This window comes from Lepidochelys kempii, chromosome 6, assembly GCF_965140265.1.
Source record: "Lepidochelys kempii isolate rLepKem1 chromosome 6, rLepKem1.hap2, whole genome shotgun sequence".
Classification (NCBI taxonomy): domain Eukaryota; kingdom Metazoa; phylum Chordata; order Testudines; family Cheloniidae; genus Lepidochelys; species Lepidochelys kempii.
Window position 1 is genome coordinate 17,440,715 of NC_133261.1, and position 22,782 is coordinate 17,463,496.

General features: G+C 44.7%; 2 protein-coding genes and 1 long non-coding RNA gene across 4 annotated transcripts in view; 2 read left to right on the top strand and 1 right to left on the bottom strand.

Moving 5' to 3' along the window:
- INCENP (inner centromere protein) overlaps window positions 1–3,235 on the top strand; it is a 29,779-nt gene extending 26,544 nt beyond the window's left edge. For both annotated transcript variants that reach the window (XM_073346969.1, XM_073346970.1), the window contains one exon: window positions 839–3,235. In XM_073346969.1, coding sequence (XP_073203070.1) covers window positions 839–1,053 — 215 coding nt within the window. In that variant the 3' untranslated portion in view covers window positions 1,054–3,235. The remainder of the gene's footprint in view (window positions 1–838) is intronic.
- The window catches only part of LOC140912497 (inner centromere protein-like), a 61,478-nt gene extending 43,879 nt beyond the window's left edge, over window positions 1–17,599 (bottom strand). Inside the window, exons 1-2 of the mRNA XM_073346973.1 lie at window positions 17,511–17,599; window positions 16,914–17,041 (exon numbers count right to left, since the gene is read on the bottom strand). The gene's annotated coding sequence lies outside the window, so the exon portion shown is untranslated. The remainder of the gene's footprint in view (window positions 1–16,913; window positions 17,042–17,510) is intronic.
- Window positions 17,600–18,324: 725 nt separating this feature from the next.
- On the top strand, window positions 18,325–22,288 carry LOC140913810 (uncharacterized). The gene is made up of 3 exons (XR_012159664.1): window positions 18,325–18,415; window positions 21,349–21,536; window positions 22,097–22,288. It is a non-coding gene; the product is annotated as an uncharacterized lncRNA (long non-coding RNA).
- Window positions 22,289–22,782: the final 494 nt, after the last annotated feature.

The following is a 22,782-nucleotide window of genomic DNA, read 5'->3' on the forward strand; positions in this document are numbered from 1 at the left end:
CCCTGTGAAATCTATCCCTGACCATTCAGAAACCCCTGCTGGGTCCCTTGGACTGTTGATGAGACTTGGTGGTAGCTTTCTCTGCCCATGGCATAGGGAGATGAGGTATTGTGCGGTTAAAGATGCCAGCCTGGAGCTGTGCCGATGGAATGTTATACCAAGATGTACTGAGCCTCTCTGGGACAGCATCAAGATAACAAATCACTTCCTTTGAACTAGCAGCCTTGGCTATGGTGGTAGTAACACATAGCGAAAGGATGAATTTTAATGTAAGTTTTTGAAACCTACATTTTGGGCCAAAACCTGCTTGCCGGTGACTGTTGTTAAAGACCCTGTGCTCCTTTGTAGGGGTAATACCAGTGTCCAGGCCACCGTTCCCTCTGCGTGCTGCTTTCTAAGGCTGAGTGCTACAGCTGAGCTCCATGCTGGGTGCTGTTCTTGCACTTCTGTTATCTCACTGTTACCTTATTAACCCCCCTTTGGGAGCAGGACTAAATAGATAGAAACCTTAATTTTCTCTGAGGAGAAGGGGTAGGGTTCTGCTGAGGGAGAGGCAAAGTCTCCTCTCCACCTTCCCCAATTTACTGCAGATCCTTTTGATAAGCACAGTTCAATGCTTAGCACATTCACCCTCTGTGCTCCCTAAGTCCATGCCAGGGTTCTGATTTCCTAGTGGGCCATGGCGAAGGTGCTCCTCTCCAGGGATCTACAGCCTTGGAGGCAATAGGGGGATGGGGATGTACAGCTTCTAGAGCAGTCTGAACACACCTAAGTTTCATTGAAGGAATTAAAGGCCAGTTCAATCAGTCTAATAAACTGTTCACTCTTACTTCTCCAGGGACTCAGCTTAGTCAAGCTGTCATCCACCAGTACTATAACCCTCCTGATGTCACCACACTCTTTGGGGCCATCATAAGCCCTAAACTGGAGAACATTTTCTACAAGAACAAGCCGCGATACTTTAAGCGCACCAGCTCTGCTGTCTGGAATTCCCCACCTTTTCCAGGTGCCAAAGCTGTGCTAGGCCTGCCCTACAGCCTGAAAAAATACTGAGGATGGAGGAATGTGTCTCCTATGGAGTAGTGGGGTTTTAGTCTTTGTCTACGGAAGAAAAAGGATTTTATAATATCCAATCTCTGTAAATCTCTTAATGTTTGTAGATTAATAAAGGTCAGATGTTACTGGGGCTTTTCATGTTTGTCACACATGGGATTTTTGTTGAATTTTCTCTAGTGGGGACATGGGGGAGAGACCCAAACCTACAGGGGATATTCCCTCTGGTGCACACTAGCCTCTTTTGCACACCTTTGACTCACTGGATGTTCAGTCACTGGAGAGATCAAGGTGTATCCTTAACTAAGCTGCAGGAAACACCACTGATTTAGCTCTGTCCTTATAGAATTTCGCAAAGATGCGGGTATATGCGTTAGGCTAATTCTCTTCCACACTTTCCAGCAGGCCCTCTTCTATAGAAATACTTCAACATAGGACTACTGTAATTTTAATAAAACATTCACTTTTTTTTAAACCAAATGCAAGATTTCACAGTAGAGCCTGAAAGAGTTCTAAGCAGAATGAACTGATGACAACAGACAAGGTCCACAAGACAGGAACTGAAAATGAACACAGCTTTGTGCAGTCGATAAATGTGTCTAAAACTAATTCCACACCTCGTCATAGGCTAGAACAGAAGTTATTAACCTGTGACTCCCACATCCCAGGATCCTCTTCAGTGTTTCAGGAAAAAAAAATACTGTAGTGTACAAACCTAATTTACATTCACCAGTTTAATAACCTAAAGAGCTAGACACTTTTCTTAGTGGAAGCATAGCTCCTTACCAAAAACTTTTCCCCCATGAAAAGCAAGTTTGACAGACTACCCTGCAGGCATGGTGGTTTGAGTTTTGCACTGATATGCCTTAATCTTTAGTAAAGAGAGGCTGATGCACATTGAGTAGTATAATTAGGTAGTACATGTTCACAGACCAGGAAGATACACTATATATCTACACATATTCAGATTCTTAATTTTATGTTGAAGTGATGAATTATGCATTTATTTACTACTTTTTTAATCATGACTTATTTTGCACTGCATTTAGATGGCACCTGGAATTTTAAAACCGTTTATTCATTTAACAAAACTACATTAGATATGCTGGATGAACACACAAAAGTTTATCAAAACATTTTGCATTTTAAAATTGATTTATTAATACTTTTAGTTCTCTACACTCACAGAAGACGCTATTGCTGACAAAAGCTGGTTTAACACCTAAAACTGGTTCCACATGATTAGCTAGTGAATTCCAGTAGTTGAGCGGTTTGACTTTAAAACTTTGGCTGCAAACATGTACTGCAGTGGTATTCAGTTATATGGGGGGTGGGGCTGGATAAGGCAATGTCCAAATCTTGGTGCACCGCAGGGCTCTTCAGGTGTTTGCTCTCTTGAGCAAGTATGTTAATTCTTCACTTAACTGGCAGGGATTGGCATCCTATGGCATATGTGTGACTTTCTGTACTTCGTGTGAACACCCCATGTTCATCCTCATAATATGATTGTCTGGTATGTAATGCAAAGTTTGTCATGTTGGGTGTCTTTGGAAGGCTCATGATGTACTGAGCATTGTTGTTATGGTAATGTTATAGTAATCGTTGTTATAGTAATGTTATAGGTTATAATTTCATGTATATAGTTATGAGGCTGAAAATGTGTCCTGATGGCTTAAAGCAAGCCCAGGCAAAAACTCTCCAAGAGCAGAGGGGCAATTCACACCTCATCAGGGCATGTATGGAACAAACCCAACCCAGCCTCACAGGAACAAAGGACACTGACCTAGGCAACAACAAAGGATCTGTTGGACTCTCAAGTGAGTCACCCCCCTTCCTTTGGTCAGTTTGGGACTGCAATGAGGTAATGCTCACCTGACTATGAATGGCTGGGGCAAAGCCAAGAGGAAAGAAAGAACATGATAAAAGGGAGAGACGTTTGCCATGCTCTTCCTCTCTCTTCTACCTCCATCTACAGACATCTCCACCAAGCAACTGAAGCGCTGATCAAAGGGGAGAGCCTGGCTGAAGAGCAGCCAGCCAGCCTGTTAGAAGCATCTAAGTTTGTACGGGCACCAAAAGTGTTAAGATCAGCTTAGAATGCGTTTTGCTTTTATTTCATTTGACTAAATCTGACTTATGCTTTGACTTATCACTTAAAATCTATCTTCGTAGTTAATAAATCTGTTTATTCTACCTGAAGCAGTGCGTTTGGTTTGAAGCGTGTCAGAGACTCCCCTTAGGATAACAAGCCTGGTACATATCACTTTGTTAAAGTGATGAACTCATATAAGCTTGCAGTGTCCAGCGGGCATAACTGGACACTACAAGACTGAGGTTCCTAGGATTGTGTCTGGACTGGAGATATTGGCTAGTGTAATTCGGTTGCGAGTAGCTGGCAGCAGCTTACATGCCAGAGGCTGTGTGTGAACAGCCCAGGAGTGGGGGTTCTCACAACAGAGCTGGGTAAGGCTGGCTCCCAGAGTCAAGGATTGGAGTGGCCTAGCAGATCACCGGTCCAGATAACAACACCAGGGGAACGTCACAGTGGCACAGCAAGCAGGGTGTATGTGTAGCTTGTTACTCCAAGTGGAGTTTACACTTTAAGCACTAATATTTGTGACTTTAAGTGAGTCGTGCAATGACTAAGAACAGTCAGGAGGAGGTCACAGTTTTGTTATTTTCTGTTTGTTATTTCAGGAAAGGGAAGTAAGAACAGGAAACCAGGAAAATGAGTATGTAATGTTCCCCTGGTTGCTCTTCAGCCAGGCTCTCCCCTTTGATCAGTGCTTCAGTTGCTTGGTGGTGGTGTCTGTAGATGGAGGTGGAAGAGAGAGCAAGAGCATGGCAATCATCTCTCCCTTTCTTTCTTCTATCTTGACTTTACCCCTTCTCCCCCCCAGTTCCGAGTCAGGTGAGCATTACCTCATCGCAGTCCCAAACTGACCAAAGGAATGGGGGTGACTCCCTTGAGAGTCCAACAGATCCTTTGTTGTTGTGTAGTCCAGTGTCCTCTTTCTTCCTGCTCTTTCTCTTCTATTGCCCTTCTATGTGCTGCTTCTGCCTCCATAGCCCTTCTGTGGGCAGCCTCCTCCCTGGCTGTGCCTCTCTCTTCTCTCTCTCTCTTTCCCTTAGCTCCAGTTCTTTCAATTGCAATAATCTCTGGTGCTCCCTCTCCTTTTCTGCAACCTGCAGCCTGAAAACTCCAACTTTGCAATCACTTCACTGCTTTCACTCTGTGACGTTCTGTACCCCAGGGGAACACCGAGCACCCCCATGTTCATCCTTATAATAGGATTGTGTGGTACCTAATGCAAAGTTTGTCATGTTGGGTGTCTTTGGAAGGCTCATGATGCACTGAGCATTGTTGTTATGGTAGTGTTAGAATAATCGTTGTTACAGTAATGTTATAGGTTGTAATTTCATGTATATAGTTATGAGGCTGAAAATGTGTCCTTGTGGCTTAAAGCAAGCCCAGGCAAAAACTCTCCAGAAGCAGAGGGGCAGTTCACACCTCATCAGGGCATGTATGAGACAAACCCAGCCCAGCCTCACAGGAACAAAGGAGACTGGCGTCCAGTGAGCAGAACTGGATGCTGCAAGATGGAGGTTCCTAGGCTTGTGTCTGGGACCGGAGATATGGGCTAGTCATTCGATTGCACAATCCAAGGAGTAGCTGACATGCCAGAGGCTGTGCATGAACAGCCCAGGGGTGGGGGTTCTCACAGCAAAGCAAGGTAAGGCTGGCTCCTAGAGTCAAGTTAAGTAAGATTGGAGTGATCTAGCAGATCACCGGTCCAGATAACGCCAAGGGCATGTCACAATGTGTATCAAAGATGCAATGTTGGTTGATTTCTGAATGGCACACAGACTCCTAGTTCAATTGGGCACATTTTGTACAGGGCATGATGGTAATAGCCTATTTATCCAAATTTCAATTAATGGAAAATCCTGATTATCCCAATGAGCAGTGTACTCCCCCTGCTCAGATGGGTAATTGAGATTTTTGGTCCCAAGGGTGGAGAGAGGGAGCCGCTACAGGAGCCAGGAGCCGCCTTTGCACTGCTTGAGTGAGGGGAGCTGGGAGGGGAGAAGGGGCAACTCTCTCCAGAGCCCATCCCCACCTGCACCCAGCTGGGGACTTTGCATGTGGATGGTCCTGCTACTCAGCTCTGACTCCTGTGCCCCCCACCAGACCCAGCTGCAGCATCTCTGCATGCTGCACCCTGCTGCCAGGGCCAGCTGCAGCGGGCTCAGGAGGCTCTGCAGCCGAAGAGGGAATGGGGCTGCCTGGCAGGGGAGCACACAGGCTGGAGGTGCCTCTGAGGGCCTGCTGGACATCAGCTGGTTCCCTCCCTGCTAGGGGCTCTATTATAAGGGCAGCCCAGGTATCTGGCTCCAGCTGGTCCCTTTTGCTCCCTAGCTGCAGAGAGGGAAGGGGGTTGTTCAGAGGAGAGTCAACATGGGGACACTGCAGCTGGAAGCAGCAGAGGTCCCCAGCAGACCTGGAGCCAGGTAGCAAGGCCCCTCCAGGGAGCAGGATGCAACAGCTGAGGGCCAAACAGAAGGCTCTCATGGACCAGATAGATCTGGCCCTCAGGCTGCTAATTGAAGAACACTAACAAAGAAGTATTCAAGCAGTACATCAAACAGTTTTAATTAAGTAATCAGTTTAGGCCTTAACATAGGCTGGCATGGTTTAAAATTTCACTATAAATATATTTTTCCTAAACATGGATTTAAATAAAGTCAACAATTTTATTCACTCTGCCCGTTAGTCATGACACTAAATGTTAAGAACGGCATTTGCTTAAATGAATAGCCATCCCACAGTCCTCAAATGGATCAGACCATGACTTTTACATCCTTATCTTTAGATTACCCCTGTGACCTTTCAGCTCTTTATAATGAGTAACTAAAGGAAAGGGCAGGTTGTTAAACTGTAGGTGCCGCTCTTCCAGGGAGTGGTTTATACTAAAAGCAAGTGATAAGTTTCTGATAGAAGCCCCTGTGAGAGTGCAGCTGTCCAACCTAGAGAAGACAGAATATGATTGCCTAGCGTCTCTTCCCCTTCATGGACGTTCATACACCTTAAGAATAGTTACCTTGTGCACAAATGTCTTCTAGTCTTTATGAGAGCAGAACAATGTCACAGGTGCCTGCTGGAGCACCTGGGGAAGGGGAACAGGTTCTTCCATAAGGGCAGCGTTTGTGTTACATCATAGAGGAAGGCCTTTGACAAAACAGTGTCTGCTCTCATGAAGAACAGTATCTTTGTGAAAGTGCCCAGCCCTGAAAGACGAGCTCCTCTGCCATCTGGGGGGCTTCACAAAGATCTTGTTTTTTGTGAAAGTAACAACAGCTGGGCGAAGATCCTTTTTGAACCTAGAAACGCTGAGACATGAATCCACAACCACTGCGCTGTGTGGGTCAGTTCAGGTTGCACTATACACAACATTCCTAGCAGAAAAGCAAGGAAATTAAAAGCTAAGGTATTTGACAGGACATACCTTCTAGACAGAAAACACACACACAGCTTTAGCTCAGCCCTAGTGAGGATGCCAGCCTTCCAGGCACCCCACTTCCCAAACATTAGTAAGTCTGACTTTCCAGAACTGCACAGAAGGACTAGGGATAGAAAGTGGGGATGAGTCATGGTGGGGATGGGGAGGTGTTGCTCCCTGTGTCTCTCCGGCTCACATTGTGGATGGGAAACTCAGCCAGGTCCCCAACACGCTGGGGTTTCCATCTTTGTACAGAAGGAACCTCACATTCCGGTATGGTCCCGAACACTGGATGGTCATGGCTCCCCCCAGGGCAACACCCCAACTGGGACTCAGGGAGAGGAGGGTTTGGGGTAGTGGTGTCCGCAGTGAAAAGGAGACAGGCTGTGAGACAGACCCTGGCACAGTCACTGCGCCCTGTCCTCACCACATGGTCCCAGAGATGGGGCCCCTGCGAGATCCCAGAGATTACCGGGAGCTATGCCCAAAACTGCCTAAAATCCAGAGCACCCCCCCCTGTACCCGTCTATCCACTTAATGGGGCCCTACAGCCTGGGAGCCAGGACTTCTGGGTTCTATCCCTGGCTCTGGGAAGGAGGTGGGGTCTAGTGGTTAGATTGGGAGAGGGCTGGGCATAAGAGGTGCTGGGTGCTGCACAGACATGGTGAGAAAAAGCCCCCACCCGAAAGCCAAGCCCTGACTATCTAACCAGACATAAGGTGCAGGAGGGATGATTATCCCCCATTTATACAAGGGGAAATGGAGGCACAGGCAGGTTAAGTGACACCCCAAGGAGTGTCTCATCTGCCCAGAGACCACCATGACGGTCTGGCTGGGTGTGGGGCTGAGACACTGAGCAGAGACACTGAGTCGGGTCCCTCACCTGCTACAGTGATCCACTCAATGTCCCTGGGATACGACCAGTTGGGCGGCTCCCATGTGGAGTGAGATCGGCAGCTTTCAAACCCTCAGTCTTCCTATCTGGCGCTGGGGATGGTGAATTCACCCCCTCTCAGCATTTCCCTACGCTGAATATGGGACACCTGGTAAAATTACTTGTATTCAAGCAAGTTCAATGGCAATCAATCAGAATTATGCAGTACAAACATTCAAATTAACATCAAGTTGACTGAGCCCCTGTTAAAAAGAAATACTGTGTAGTTGGATTTTTTTTTATTTATCTTCTTACCGTTAAGGCTTTAGGATTCACATGGGGAGGGGTGACACACACACCCCATCCCCCCCCACAGGGAGAGGTTACACACACACACTCCCATACCCCTCTCTCACATGGGGGCGGGAGGTGTCTGACCGACCTGAACCTCCCCACCCAGTGCTCTCCACCCTCCATGCCTGGCTGGGCCCCTGGGGATGGACCTGCCTTTCCTGGTGCCTCGGGAAGACATGGCGCCAGGTAACACGTGTGTGTTGGGGGCGGGGGAGACAGGGTCACACGCCCCACTTCCCCAAATTTCTGCCAGGGTTCACACCAGAATGTGGCCAGCAGCAGCCTTTTGGCGCTGTGTGGGAGGGAAGGGACGGGAGCTGCTTCCAGCTACCAGGGAGGAGTGTGTGGGGGCGAGGATGACACGGCCCATGTCTTTGCAGAGCTCATCTCTCCTCGTCTCCCCCATGGATGGAAGCAGCTTGTCCCTTCCTGCCCGCACAGTGTCAAAAGGCAGCTAACACCCGCAAGCTGCTGCTGGCCACCGACAGCACAGACCGCAGGGTAAGAGAAGTGCAAAACTGTGCTGTACAGCTGGATAACACACTTGGAGTGTGTGTGTAACCTCTCCCCATGGGGGGGATAGGGGTGTGTGTGTCACCCCCTCCCCATGTGAACCCTAAAGCCTTAAAGATAAGAAGGTAAATAAAAAAAATCCAACTACACAGTATTTCTTTTTAACAGGGGCTCAGTCAACTTGATGTTAATTTGAATGTTTGTACTGCATAGTTCTGATTGATTGCCACAGAACAAGATGCTGTGGAAGCTTCAAAATCCACAAAATTCCAATTGGTGAATCATCAAATACGGTAAAAGACAGAAGTAATTTAACTCAGCTGGGACAATGTTGTTATGTCTGCTAAATGAAAGTCAGGCCAGGTCTAGAAATGAATCAGGGAATATAGGCATGTAAAAGCATCTGCTGTGGGGTACACTGATTTTTCATATCATTGCTATCTTTAGATATGGCACAAATCCCAGGATCTTAACAAAGGGGCTGAAATTTTTTAGACTGAGGGCCAATTCCTACTTTATTTGCCCAGTGGTAATGACCACATACTTCCACAGGAGTTTGGATTAAACAAGGAATACAAGCCAGATTTCTGAATTCTATACCAAGTGAATCCAAGGGAATTCTAGACTGCAGGCCAAATTCTTTTCTCAGTTTCAGGCATTTGGCCCCACTGACTACTGTGAGCTTGTATAGGAATAGAGAACTGAGATCAAGACAATTTGAATTCTGTGTTGTGGATTGACTAACACAATTCTAGTCTGAATTTTATTAATGGATTTGTGTTCCTTTATTATCTGTTGGAAATCAGAAAATCTTCTCAGACAATGGAAGTAGTTAGGGTTTCCCAAACGTGTGGGAAACGTTTGTTTGTTTGTTTGTTTGTTTGGGAAACGTTTGTTTTGTGTGACCCAAACGATTGTTTGGGTCACACAAAACACCAGCTCTTAGAACAACACATAAAGGAAGAACTCCACAAGCAGCCTGCCAAACCAAATCCTGGTACCTCTTGCCAAGAGAGCACACTGCATTTCTGGAGCTTTTTTCCCCACCCCTAGATATCTATTTGCCTCCAGGTTAAATTTTTTCAACTCTTATTCTTCTTTGTAACTCACGGATATGACAGGGATTTTTTTTAGCCATGACATCTTCAGTGAGGGGCTATTGCATTTAATTATTCCATTGCACTTTTGTAGCATGCAGTCCTGGGGAACGCAAATATAAGTCTGACGGTTTTTTAATGGAAATGTTTCTGAAATTATTTTATGAAGGAGAACTATTTTTTGTACTCCATGACCAGACCCTACAGTTTGAGCTGTTCCTTGATGAACTGAAACCGTCAGGACATGGAAGGGACGTGATTGTTACATATTTATCAGATAAAAGCAGAAAAAATAAGCAAAATCTGAGTTATAGAACAGGATTCTTCATCCAGGCTTCATCACCAGCACAGATAAACTGCCCAGTAGGCTCAAAGGGAGTGATCCTTTTCTCAGTTAAGTCAATGGCAAATCTCATTGATTTCAGTAAGAACAGAATTGGCTCCACAGGGCCAAATTCTCAGATTTGTGCCCACCTAGGATCTGGGCCGGACACTGGGCAGATACTTGAGGTCAAGTGAAGGAATCCTCCCACCCAGACTGTGGTGTGGTTGCAGAGCTGCTCCCTGGAGGCTACTTCTGAAATAGCGCTCTGTGGCCATAGGACTTCTTTCTTGTTGCTGGGGAGTGAGTACTGCAGGTAGGGTGACCAGATGTCCCGATTTTATAGGGACAGTCCCGATTTTTGGGTCTTTTTCTCACATAGGTAACTATTACCCCCCACCTCCTGTCCCGATGTTTGACACTTGCTATCTGGTCAGCCTAACTGCAGGATCCAGGCAACACTTAGGGTTGCCACCTGCCCTGGTTTTCCCAGAGGTGACGCATGGCCAGAAAGGGTTAAAAAATCCTGCAAAATAAATAACCCTCAAAAGACGTGTGGGGAGATAATGTTTGTGGTTTTGTGTGTATTTACATAGGTATGCGTAGAGTCGACAATGTAATCAACAGTCCCTGTCTATGCTGTATTCTGATAGTTCAGAGATCAAAAGAACATCCTAGCATTTAAATTAATTGTAAACACGGGATATCTCAGTATTCATCTCTCCTTGAAATATACTGTGACTGGTGGAGGAACAAGCAAATTGCCTTATGTTAATTCGTATAGCTAAGTACCGGTGATGGACCTCCTTCAAAGTCATCCTATTGACCTTTTGTTCCCTGAGGAATTCCAACTTGTCAAAAGACATGAAATTGTATAAAAGATCCTTGGGTCCTGATTCTGTCATCTCAGATCTGCTCTTCACCCCTCCTTCTGGGCCCTGCAGAGTTCTTCTTTGCTTCTTTAAGCAGAGTCCTGCCTCCCAGGGCTTTTTCACTTGAGGCCCTTCTTCCCTGCAGGTTTCCCCAACTGCTTCCCATGCCCTGAGAACTCCAGCAGCTTCTCCAAGGCACCTCCCTGCTTCCAACAGGCCCTACTTCAGAGCCCCCACAGCAGCCTATCCTGCTCCCTGTAGGCCTTCTTTAGGCTGCCTTCACCAGGCCCTTTTCGCTTCCTGGGTCATCTCCTCCAACTTCTTTTCTCCCCCATTCAGACTCTCTGACACTTTTACAGCAGGGATCACCAGTTATAATTCAGTCCCTGGATCTGGTGGTGGTGAACTGCTAAATCACAGGCAAGGCTGAGCCCGACTGCCCTGAAAGGGCCAGACAGCTTGCGACAGAACCTCACAGAGGAGCAGGTCTCTCTGGCCGGGGTCCACAAAGAAACGTAGGTGTTGCGATGCTGAGCATCGCAATGGCTAACTTTTAGGCACCTAGAAATTCACTGGAAGAATGAACGGTTCCACAAAGCCTGAGTTAGGTGACCTGGCTCCCTGTTCAATGAATGGGGAGAGACAGGTGCCTAAGAATAGGATCCATAAGCGGCAGAAGGCTAGATGGATCCCTGCCTAAGCTAGCCAATGGGAGATGCTGATGACAGGGGGGTGTGCTGAGCCATGCTCTTCTTACAGAGTTAGGTGTCTGCGTTGGGCTGCAGGGAGGCGACGCTCTCTAGTTGCAATCCACAGCCAGGAATCCCTCTCCTGGAGTGAAGCAGCCTAGGTGCCTGAGCTGTTTCTTGCAAGACAGAGTTAGGCACTTGCTAAGAGCCGGATCCAAACCCCACTGAAGTCAATGGAAAAACTCCCAATGACTTCAGCAGGCTTTGGATCAGGCCCTCAATCAGACTTTTCTTGTATTTTCTGAATGGCTTTTCCACCCTTTGCCCTAAAACAACCTGAATGATTTGGGTTAGACATTTTTATCACATTCTATGGTAGCAGTTTTCCTCCAGTCTCTAAAACATTTCCCTTGCTGTACGTTTTGTGCTGGAAATGGCCCACCTGATGATCACTTTAGATAAGCTATTACCAGCAGGACAGTGGGGTGGGAGGAGGTATTGTTCCATATTCTCTGTGTATATATAAAGTCTGCTGCAGTTTCCACGATATGCATCCGATGAAGTGAGCTGTAGCTCACGAAAGCTTATGCTCTAATAAATTGGTTAGTCTCTAAGGTGCCACAAGTCCTCCTTTTCTTTTTGCGAATACAGACTAACACGGCTGTTACTCTGAAACCTGTACGTTTTGTGTCATTTATTTTTCACTTCTTCTGGGGTTTTATCCAAAGCAAATTCAGCCACAGGCTATTCCCATTCACGTACTGAATTGTACCTTTCTGTCATCCCAGCACAGGGACTCAGTGAGGGGAGAATCCATGTTTGATTTTCTTTTGCAGGCCAGCCCTCTGTGGAGATAGAGGTGGTTAGGGACTATTTAGAAAAGCTGGACGTGCACAAGTCCATGGGGCCGGATGCGTTGCATCCGAGAGTGCTAAAGGAGTTGGCGGATGTGATTGCACAGCCATTGGCCATTATCTCTGAAAACTCGTGGCGAACGGGGGAAGTCCCGGATGACTGGAAAAAGGCTAATGTAGTGCCAATCTTTAAAAAAGGGAAGAAGGAGGATCCTGGGAACTACAGGCCAGTCAGCCTCACCTCAGTCCCTGGAAAAATCATGGAGCAGGTCCTCAAGGAATCAATCCTGAAGCACTTACACGAGAGGAAAGTGATCAGGAACAGTCAGCATGGATTCACCAAGGGAAGGTCATGCCTGACTAATCTAATCGCCTTCTATGATGAGATTACTGGTTCTGTGGATGAAGGGAAAGCAGTGGATGTATTGTTTCTTGACTTTAGCAAAGCTTTTGACACGATCTCCCACAGTATTCTTGTCAGCAAGTTAAAGAAGTATGGGCTGGATGAATGCACTATAAGGTGGTTAGAAAGTTGGCTAGATTGTCGGGCTCAACGGGTAGCGATCAATGGTTCCATGTCTAGTTGGCAGCCGGTATCAAGTGGAGTGCCCCAAGGGTCGGTCCTGGGGCCAGTTTTGTTCAATATCTTCGTAAATGATCTGGAGGATGGTGTGGATTGCACTCTCAGCAAATTTGCGGATGATACTAAACTAGGAGGAGTGGTAGATACGGTGGCAGGTAGGGATAGGATACAGAGGGACCTAGACAGATTGGAGGATTGGGCCAAAAGAAATCTGATGAGGTTCAACAAGGATAAGTGCAGAGTCCTGCACTTAGGACGGAAGAATCCAATGCACCGCTACAGACTAGGGACCGAATGGCTAGGCAGCAGTTCTGCGGAAAAGGACCTAGGGGTGACAGTGGATGAGAAGCTGGATATGAGTCAACAGTGTGCCCTTGTTGCCAAGAAGGCCAATGGCATTTTGGGATGTATAAGTAGGGGCATAGCAAGCAGATCGAGGGACGTGATTGTCCCCCTCTATTCGACATTGATGAGGCCTCATCTGGAGTACTGTGTCCAGTTTTGGGCCCCACACTACAGGATGTGGATGAAATTGGAGAGAGTCCAGCGGAGGGCAACAAAAATTATTAGGGATCTGGAACACATGACTTATGAGGAGAGGCTGAGGGAACTGGGATTGTTTAGTCTGCAGAAGAGAAGAATGAGGGGGGATTTGATAGCTGCTTTCAACTACCTGAAAGGTGGTTCCAAAGAGGTTGGTTCTAGACTATTCTCAGTGGTAGAAGATGACAGGACAAGGAGTAATGGTCTCAAGTTGCAGTGGGGGAGGTTTAGGTTGGATATTAGGAAAAACTTTTTCACTAGGAGGGTGGTGAAACACTGGAATGGGTTACCTAGGGAGGTGGTGGAATCTCCTTCCTTAGAAGTTTCTAAGGTCAGGCTTGACAAAGCCCTGGATGGGATGATTTAATTGGGGATTGGTCCTGCTTTGAGCAGGGGGTTGGACTAGATGATGTCCTGAGGTCCCTTCCAACCCTGATATTCTATGATTCTATGATTCTATGATTCTATGAATGAATCCTAAAGTTGATTTGTGACAGAGAGACTTTTCTACGTACTCTGATCAGCGTTAAACCAGGCAGCAAGGACTTGAGACCGGATCCAAAGCCCACTGAAGTTTATAGAAAGATTTACACTCAGTAGGCTTTGGATCAGGCCCATGGAAAGGGTGTTATTCAGATTTTGTGAGACAAGCAGAGAAAAACAAACAACTTTATACTGAGATTGTTCAACCCAACACGTACCTCATTGGCAGCTTGATAGAGTGTGATTAAAGCTCCCAAGGAGGCCAAGAAAGAGCAGGAGTGAATAATGTATGAAGTGTTTCACAGGTATTTGTATCTGTAACAGTAACCCTGTGCTCAATGCAGGGTCTGGCAGGCCTTTGTAGCTACATTAACTCTGCCAAGCGCTGTACCTTTCCAGCTGCTGCAGCACACTTCGTCAGTGTCACACATTCTATCCTTTCCTCTTATTTATCAATTGGTGTAAGTTATCAAGTGCTGTAAGGTAGAGATGAGCCTGAGCCAGAACACCAGAGCTCACTGGAACTCTGGAGACATTCAAATCTGGATCCAGATCCAAACAGTTGCTCAGGCCTGTCTCTGTAACAGGCTGCTGACATCTGTAAACTCTATAAACCAGCTAGAAAAAAAGAGCAAGAAAAAATGCAAAGGGCCTGATTCTCCTCTCACGTAACCCAGTGTAAATCAGAATCAACTCCATTGCACTTAGCTGAATGTACAGCAATGTAAATGAGAGAAGAATCATACCCCAAAACACAGGACTGAAGTAACTTTGGCACAATCTCATACTGAAGAAGGACTATATTACCCCTTTGTTGGGAACTCTGGAGTAATTTGGTTCAGCAGTGTCACCATGGTGCTCCCCAAACCTGCAAAGATCACTCAGAAGCTAGCACCATGCAGGGAAAGGGCCAAAAACACAGCCAGTACTCCAGTAGGCTAAATGCTGCTCTGCTAAACCAATGCAAGACCAGAGAACGCCACTGTCTTTAATGAAGTTACTTCAGATTTACACTATGTAGACAAGAGAAGATCTGTCCCAACAGTTCTGAATCCAAGTCAAACAAAAAACCTGTCATGCTGTGTTTGGGGACTGAGGAGCACACCTTTGTTCCATTTGACCTATGTGAACAAGAACTAAATCATGTTCTGTGTCCCTATTGTATTCCTCAGCATCAGGGAGTTCTCCCCAAAGGAGGCCCTCAGCTCTGTGGGCTCACTGGTACCACAAGGGTGAAGATCCATGCTGTGTAGTTTGTTTTCATTGTACATAGGCTGAAGGCCCTCCACGTGATCCAGACCAAACACTGAGCTTGCTTCTACACCCGCAGGATGGCTGTAATGCAGCCCAGGTGAGCTTGAGCTGCAAGAGAAGAGGAGACTGAGGATGGAGCCAGTCCTGCTTTGCAATCTTCTGCTAATAGGTTGCTAGCATGAAGCATCGGAACAAGTATGGACATGACTCCACCCAGAGCCTTACCGCTAAGAAAGATTTATCATGAGATGGGAAAAGACAACTTATCTTACATGTGGTTTAAAGGAGAAGGGAAATAGTCCTCCCATCATCCAATACCATCAAGGAGGTGGAAATTAACAGAAACACCTGTCTATCCCTGCAGCCATATACTGCACTATGGAGGATAATGGCATCCAGAGGCTTGTTGGCCTACTGAGTCACACAGTTCCATTCAGGAAGGAAATTCTCTACCACAGCTAAGTTTTATGTGTATGGAAGCTCAGCGATCAAGTATACCACATTCTCAGACAAGCAGAGAGGAAAATCTCACATTTTACTGTCTTTGATGTGGACATAGTAACACACTCTTGCATGTCTTTTCCTCACCAAGGACCAGATTCTGCCACCTTATGCTGAGTACTGATTTAAATAGAACTATTTGTGGAGTAAGACCATGCTGAATGAGAGAAAGCGCAGCAGAATTTGTCTGAGTTAGCTGTGAGCATGAGCTACTGTAGAGAAGGGTGGTGCTTAGTTTTCAGACAGAGCTCATGGGCCTGTCATTAACACTTCTCCCGGTGGCAATGGAAGCTTTTTCACTGCAAGGGCAGTATTGTGATGTGAAATGTGACATACGATATTTGTGATATTGCATGATTCATAAAGCCTTTAATCTATTTTTGGCACCTCAAGTGGGTGGAGCCTGGCCTGGGGGAGGACCATGGGTGGGTATCATTATTTTTTTCCCCCAAGTTTGAGTTATGCCATAAAGAAAGAGAAGGTGGTCATGGTCTTCTGTAAGCTGTTTGCGAACTTCTCAGGGTTTGCAACCCCCAGGTTGAAAACTCATGCAAGTTTAGTCTTTTCTTGGGGTGAGAAAGGCTTGCACAACAATAGAAAGAAGAGAGAAAAGGTCACAGCCTGCTGGCCAGATGTAGATGAAAATACATATTCCTGGGCATTGCTTTAATATGCCCATGGGGATCTAACACCACCTCAAAACGGTGAACTCAGGTGATCAGTGGAGGACGAACACCCACAGTCAATGGGGACAGTGTTACCTCTGCCTCGTCCTTCAGCTGCTTCCCCCATTTTCCCACTATCACCTCACACTCATCTGGATTAAGTCTTGGTCACCCTGCCCCTTTCCATGCCCAAATCTCAACCAGACATTTGCTAAGGAGCTTAACTGCACTGTCCTGGTCAGATTAAAGAGACACATAAAGCCGAGTGTCATCAGCATACTCCATATAGACTGAAGCCCATGCCTTGTCATTAACCAGCCTAACAGCTCCATTTACATATTAAATAAGATAGGAAACAGAATGACTGCCTGCAGCATCCCATATCTAAGGGCCCTTGGGAAAGCAGAGCAATTGCCAACAACTACTCAACATGACTCTCCAAGAAAAGAAGAACAGAGCTACATTAACACAGCTCCATTTAATCCTTCCAGGGGCCACATGACAGCCAACACCTCATGATCAAGAGTATCAAATGCAGCTGGTGGCTGACACCTGGTCTTTATCCACCACCATCTGCCAACACAACCAAGTCACTCTTTGTGTCAAGCCCAAGATGCACCTTTTGAGCAAGGGGCTAGCAAAGGCTTGTTTGAGGGTTGCTAGAAGCATACTCTTCTTGAGGCAGGCATTGTCAACAGCTGACAATACCTATCCACTCGATTTGAACAGCCAGGAGAGTCACAGATCCAGCTTACCAGTAACTGCTCAAACCTCCATCAGAACATCATGAACTTCAACCGGAGATTGTCAGCATTTGTCCTCTCCTGATACAGATCTGCTTCCATGGCTGTCGTGAGTCCAGTCTGAACATGAGTGGTCTAATCTGTAAAAAAAACCCAAACAAACAGAAAACTCATTGTAGCAAGTCACAAGGATTAAATGCCTGAAAACTATCTATAAACACCATAATAGAGTTTCAAAATAAATGTATACCCCAAATTAAAAAAAAAAAAAACCAACAGTAAGAGGACCAAACAAATGCCAATGTGGCTAAACAGAGTAAAACAGGTGGTTAGAGACAAAAAGGTATCCTTTACAAGTTGGAAGTCAAATCCTGGTGAGGAAAATAGAAAGGCAACTAGCAACTCAATCGTAAAAGTGTACAAGCACCAAGAGAGACTGAGGCACGTACCAAAAATGCAGAGAAGGAAGCAGTGCTCTAAGAGGAAGAAGAAAGCGTGGGAGTGGGTGTTCTGGGGTGGAATCCAGAGCACCAGGCAAAACAAGCACTGAAGTGCTACAAAAATATACAGGATTGCTGAGGCTAAGGTATCAGAAGTCATGCAACCTACCAAACTGCCTGGAAGGATACATAAATCATGTAAAGGATAGAGAAGTAGAAAGAGCTGGAGCAATGCAGAAGCACAGCAAACTGGGAACTCCTCCACCAACAAGAAGGAACTATTTGGAATGTTCAGAGCAGCATTTATACCTCTAGGGAGTGGAGGGCAGCGGCTCACCATGCTTCAGCTATGCTTAGGAGGCCAACATTTTTTAACAACCGTAGGAGTTCCACTGGTCCCCTGCTAAGGAGTTAAGATCCAAGAGTGAGAATCTAGGCAGATGGTATCTTAAGAGACCACCTGTCTCTCTGAAAGTGTAAAAGTCTATTCGGTTTGCACATGCTGTTTGCTCTGTCATCAGACTAAGTTAGGGGAGGTCAGCACAAGTAACTCAAGGGGATGTTTATTTGTATTAAACCAAATATTAAACACAAATACTGCAGACTCGTAGAAATTACAGATGGAGGAGACCAATTATGTGGGGTCACCTCGTCCATCAGAACTGTCCTTTACATGCTGTCCTTTACGTAACATATGACTCTTTCTTGCCCTTTTCTTGATCTCTAGTGCACCTTTACATAACAAGAACTGGAGACGTTTAACTCTTCAGACCATTCCATTCCCAAGAGAACAATGAAAAAGGGTAACTTTTACATTTTTTTTCTTATTTCCACTCCATTGGCAAACATGGGATAGATTCCAGTGTTAATGAGGCCATGTGGTGTGGCACGGACTCTGCTGGCAGGAACAGGTGTCGCTGCTGTGCTTATATATTGGATCTCTGCATGCAAAGCTCCTAAGCGAGTTCATTGGCTCTTGCCGTTTGAGGCGTGATACGCGATAAATCATCATCTTCACCATGAAGCTGCCAGTTGCTCTTCTGCTGATCAGCCTGACACTGTGCTGCTACTCTGGTGAGTATTACTTACAGGCCAGACTGTAGAACATTTACTGACTGAAGTCAATGGGATGATTTGTATGAGTAGGTGCTCCCCAGTTTGAGTAGGGGTTTCACAATGGAGCCTTACATAATTGGCCCCTCTTTATATGAAACCTCAAATTCTTGAAGCCTCAAGCATCAAGCTCTTTGAAATTCACATTAAGGAGTTTATAAGGTTCCCACAGCAAATGCATTCCAGTTTCTAGACTGGAAAGAAACAATTCAGGTCAGTTACACTTATTTTGCATCCGATGAAGAGAGCTGTAGCTCACGAAAGCTTATGCTCTAATAAATTTGTTAGTCTCTAAGGTGCCACAAGTACTTCTTTTCTTTTTACGGATACAGACTAACATGGCTGCTGCTCTGAAACCACTTATTTTGCACTCACTGAGGACCAGATTCTGCCACCTTAGTCTATGAAATCAATAGGGTACTCAAGGAGTAAGCTACTACTCAACACTAATGATAGTGGTGGAATCTGGCCCTGAAGGTCACATAGTGGAAGCTACACAGCTGTGCAATTTAATCTACCTACACCTGTATTCTGACCATCTGACATGCACCTGCATTTTGACCGGTGCATAAGTTCTACCACCTTTGATTAAGAAGCAGCAGGATATAATTCTGATCTAACATTGGCTTTAGATTGATGTAACTCCACTGACTTCATTGGAGCTGCTCCTGATTTACATCAGGTAAACAGGGAGCAGAATCAGGTCCACTGACTTAAGTATATATGGGATTCAAAGCAGTGTTGATAAAAAGATGGGCATTAGTGTCAACTTGGTATTGTAGCCTAACGTGTAACACTACCTTACATATTATGAATTTGGGTTAGCAAGGGCTATTCATTAGAGTTTGATTAAAATAGGGATCAGTGAACTTAGGGGGAATTTAAGAGGTTAAGGGATTTTCATGCATTGCTTTGTTTTGTTTCTTGAGGTTCACAAAATTAGTTTGAATATACAAAACATTTTGCTCTGCAAACTAAAACCAAGGTGGTTTCCCCACTTTCCCAATGAGATTCAGTTTTAAAAAACTGAATGGCAGGGTGATTTGGTAGAAGAAAGCCTATACTATGTACTAGGACCCCAACCCAGGTCCTAGAGAGAGCAGACGCTCTCAAACGTTTGGTTGGGATGAGTGGGTGCCCTAAGTATAGTTTAACTGATTCTAAGAAATTATGAACAATTTTTATTCCCCATCTCATCTCCATTTTTCAGTCTCTCTCTCTGTATTTGCATTTCAGTCTGTCTGCTCACTCATTGTCATTCTATCTTTTCATTGTTCCCCCTCCGCGAGAAGTGGGGAGGCTGGGGAAAGGCTGACCATTTAAGTAATGTCCATTTTTATGGTATTTGAATGTGTATATCCCACTTGTGTACCTTGAGACATCTACACCCATGTCTTGCGTAAAACAGTAATATAGTAGACATGCCCACTGTGCTGTACTCAACCAAATTTCTTCAAAAATATCCAAGGCTCTTGGCCTTATTGAGGAAAAGAAATACCTCCATGGTCTGTTTGATTTTCAAAATATAATCTGATTTGGAGTTATCGCGGTTAGGATATAGATATTCAGGCCTGTCTGCAAAGGCCTGTACTTTAAGAATTTAGGTGTATTCTTATCACTTAGCTAGTTATAGAGGTATAAAAGAATCAAAATCATTGTCTGCCGGTGTAACGGCCTTCTCTTACTGTGACAGTCTGAGGCCCTGTGCTTAGTCTAAGGCCTCTGGCGAAGCAGCAGAGGCAGCCATAAGCTGGGAAGCGACCAGTCACCTCCTCACATTCCAAACTAGTCACATTGAAAGAAGGTGCTATTGGGCTGTTAGGAATACAATCCTGTCCTGATCATGCCTATCACCTCCAGAGAAAGGGAAGTGCCTAGAAGATATAAAAGGAAACTTAGTTTGATAGCATCCTATCTGGCAAGAACTCACTTATCAATAGCTGGGATGTGAAATCCTCATTTCTGAGTTGCATCCGATGAAGTGAGCTGTAGCTCACGAAAGCTTATGCTCAAATAAATTGGTTAGTCTCTAAGGTGCCACTAGTACTCCTTTTCTTTTTTCCTCATTTCTGTGTTGTTCTATCACTATAGTCCCCATTTCCCAATTGTTTGTCTGTATAATCTCTGTCTGATTCTGTGATGGTTTCTGTCTGCTGGATAATTAATTTTGCTGGGTGTCAACTAATTAAGGTGGTGGGATATAATTGATTGGCTAATCATGTTACAATATGTTAGGATTGGTTAGTTAAATTTAAGTAAAATGATTGGTTAAGGTATAGCTAAGCAGAACTCAAGTTTTATTATATAGTCTGCAGTCAATCAGGAAGTGGAGGGGGAGGGAAATGGGAACAGGGAAATTGGAATCATGTTTTGTTACGGGGGGGAATGGGAACAGGGACACAGGTGTAAGGCTCTGTGGTGTCAGAGCTGGGAAGGGGGACACTAAGGAAGGAAACTGGAATCATGCTTGCTGGAAGTTCACCCCCAAAATTGTTTGCACCTTTGGACTTCGGGTATTGTTGCTCTCTGTTCATGCGAGAAGGACCAGGGAAGTAAGTGGGTGAAGGAATAAGCCCTCTAACAATTGCCAGGCAAGAAATCATCCACAACAGGACAAATTCTAATACCCTTACTCTCATTGAGTACCTTATTCTACAAGTATTCCCCATTCAACGAAAACGAGGAAAAATTTTAGCCTTACGAACACAGTGATAGAGGTATAAGCACAAGAGCACAGATATCTAGAACGGAATAGCCATCACAACCTCCACTATGGCATCAACACCATGAGTTTTAAGACACAGTAGAGAAATTGCACTAAATATTTGAGCAATAAATAGTTTAAAATATTTTGATATTATCCTGCTTAACTCTATTTCATGTTTGCATTCCAGTTACTGCTGATACGTGTCCAGTTCTCATTAACATTCTTAACAAGTCCCTCTTTGGCTCTTGTCCGAAATACATGGAGTCAATTGCTCCTTTTGTAACCAGTGATGTTATGAAGACTGCTGCTTATGAGCTCAAGGAAAGTGTGCTTAAACTTTCACAGGAACATTCAGAAGCCATAGGGGAATTGATGGTAATTTCATTTATTAATTATTATTATTATTATAATTAAATAAAGGGTACCAGTGTAAATCAGGAATAACTTCACTGAAGTCAAAATAAATACCCCTCTGTAAAAGCAATGTAAGGGCCTAATCCAAAACAAACTGAAGTCAGTTGCCTCTCATTGACTTCACTGGGTTTTGTATCAGGCCCTACTGTGAAGCATATTCAGGTCCAAAGGGTTACACTGGTGAAAAAAATCACTTTAAGAGATTTTACTGCTCTTTCTAGAGTAAGAAATAGCTCCTGTCTTGCTTATCATGACAAGTCATTGCTTAGATGCCTTTCAGTTTTGCTTAGATATATTTAAAATCAAATTTGCTTGTCAAAACCTTCTGTTACAAAGATGAAATCTCATGGTTTTAAAACACCCAGATTTAATACTACCATGACAAAAGTGAGTGTGCAGCCAGTCAACGTGCTCTTATGCTCCAAAATATTCAATTTAGCTGGTTGTATGGCACTTTACCTGCATTATCTTCTTAGCAGAGTCAAGCCCTCTCCATTCACTGTTGTTAATCTCTGTTTCAGAAAAATATCCTGGCAAAGTGTTAAGAGGAACCATAACTCCAGGGATCTGCACCAATGAAGAACTCATCATAATCCTACCTGCTGATTGCTTCTTGTTGATACCCTCTCTCTTATTTTCTTTTCTTCCTGGTTCTTTGCTCAAGAGAGTTTTAAATTTCTAATGCACAAATAAGCCACAGATGATGTTTTAGATTCACTTAAACTTTTTATTCCAATAAACCAAAAGCAGTTCAGGTCTTTGTTCACGTCCTGTTTTATTAGTGCAGGAGACAGAGGGCTTGATTTGGAAAAGGATCTAATCAGCTATTGAAATTTATAATTGATACATTACTGAAAAATAACTAAGGTTACATGGTAAATTGCTTAGAGATCACAGGATGACAACCGCTATATCAATGCACAAATCATTCATTTACACTGATTATTCAATATTACAAAGAAGAAGTCCGTGTATCGCTACCATACAGTAGGTATGAAAGGAAAATGCCAGATTTTGTTATGATAATAACTGAGGCAAATCTATGTCAAACTGGCAACATTTACTAAGTTCCTCAGAGTTTCCTTTAAACCACATACATTAAACCTGAAAAAGATCATACAAAATAGTTACTTTGAACCCTAGGGTTGGAACATGCCTGCGGACAGTATCCTGGAAATGATGCAGCCACAGTTCCAGCAGAGATGCA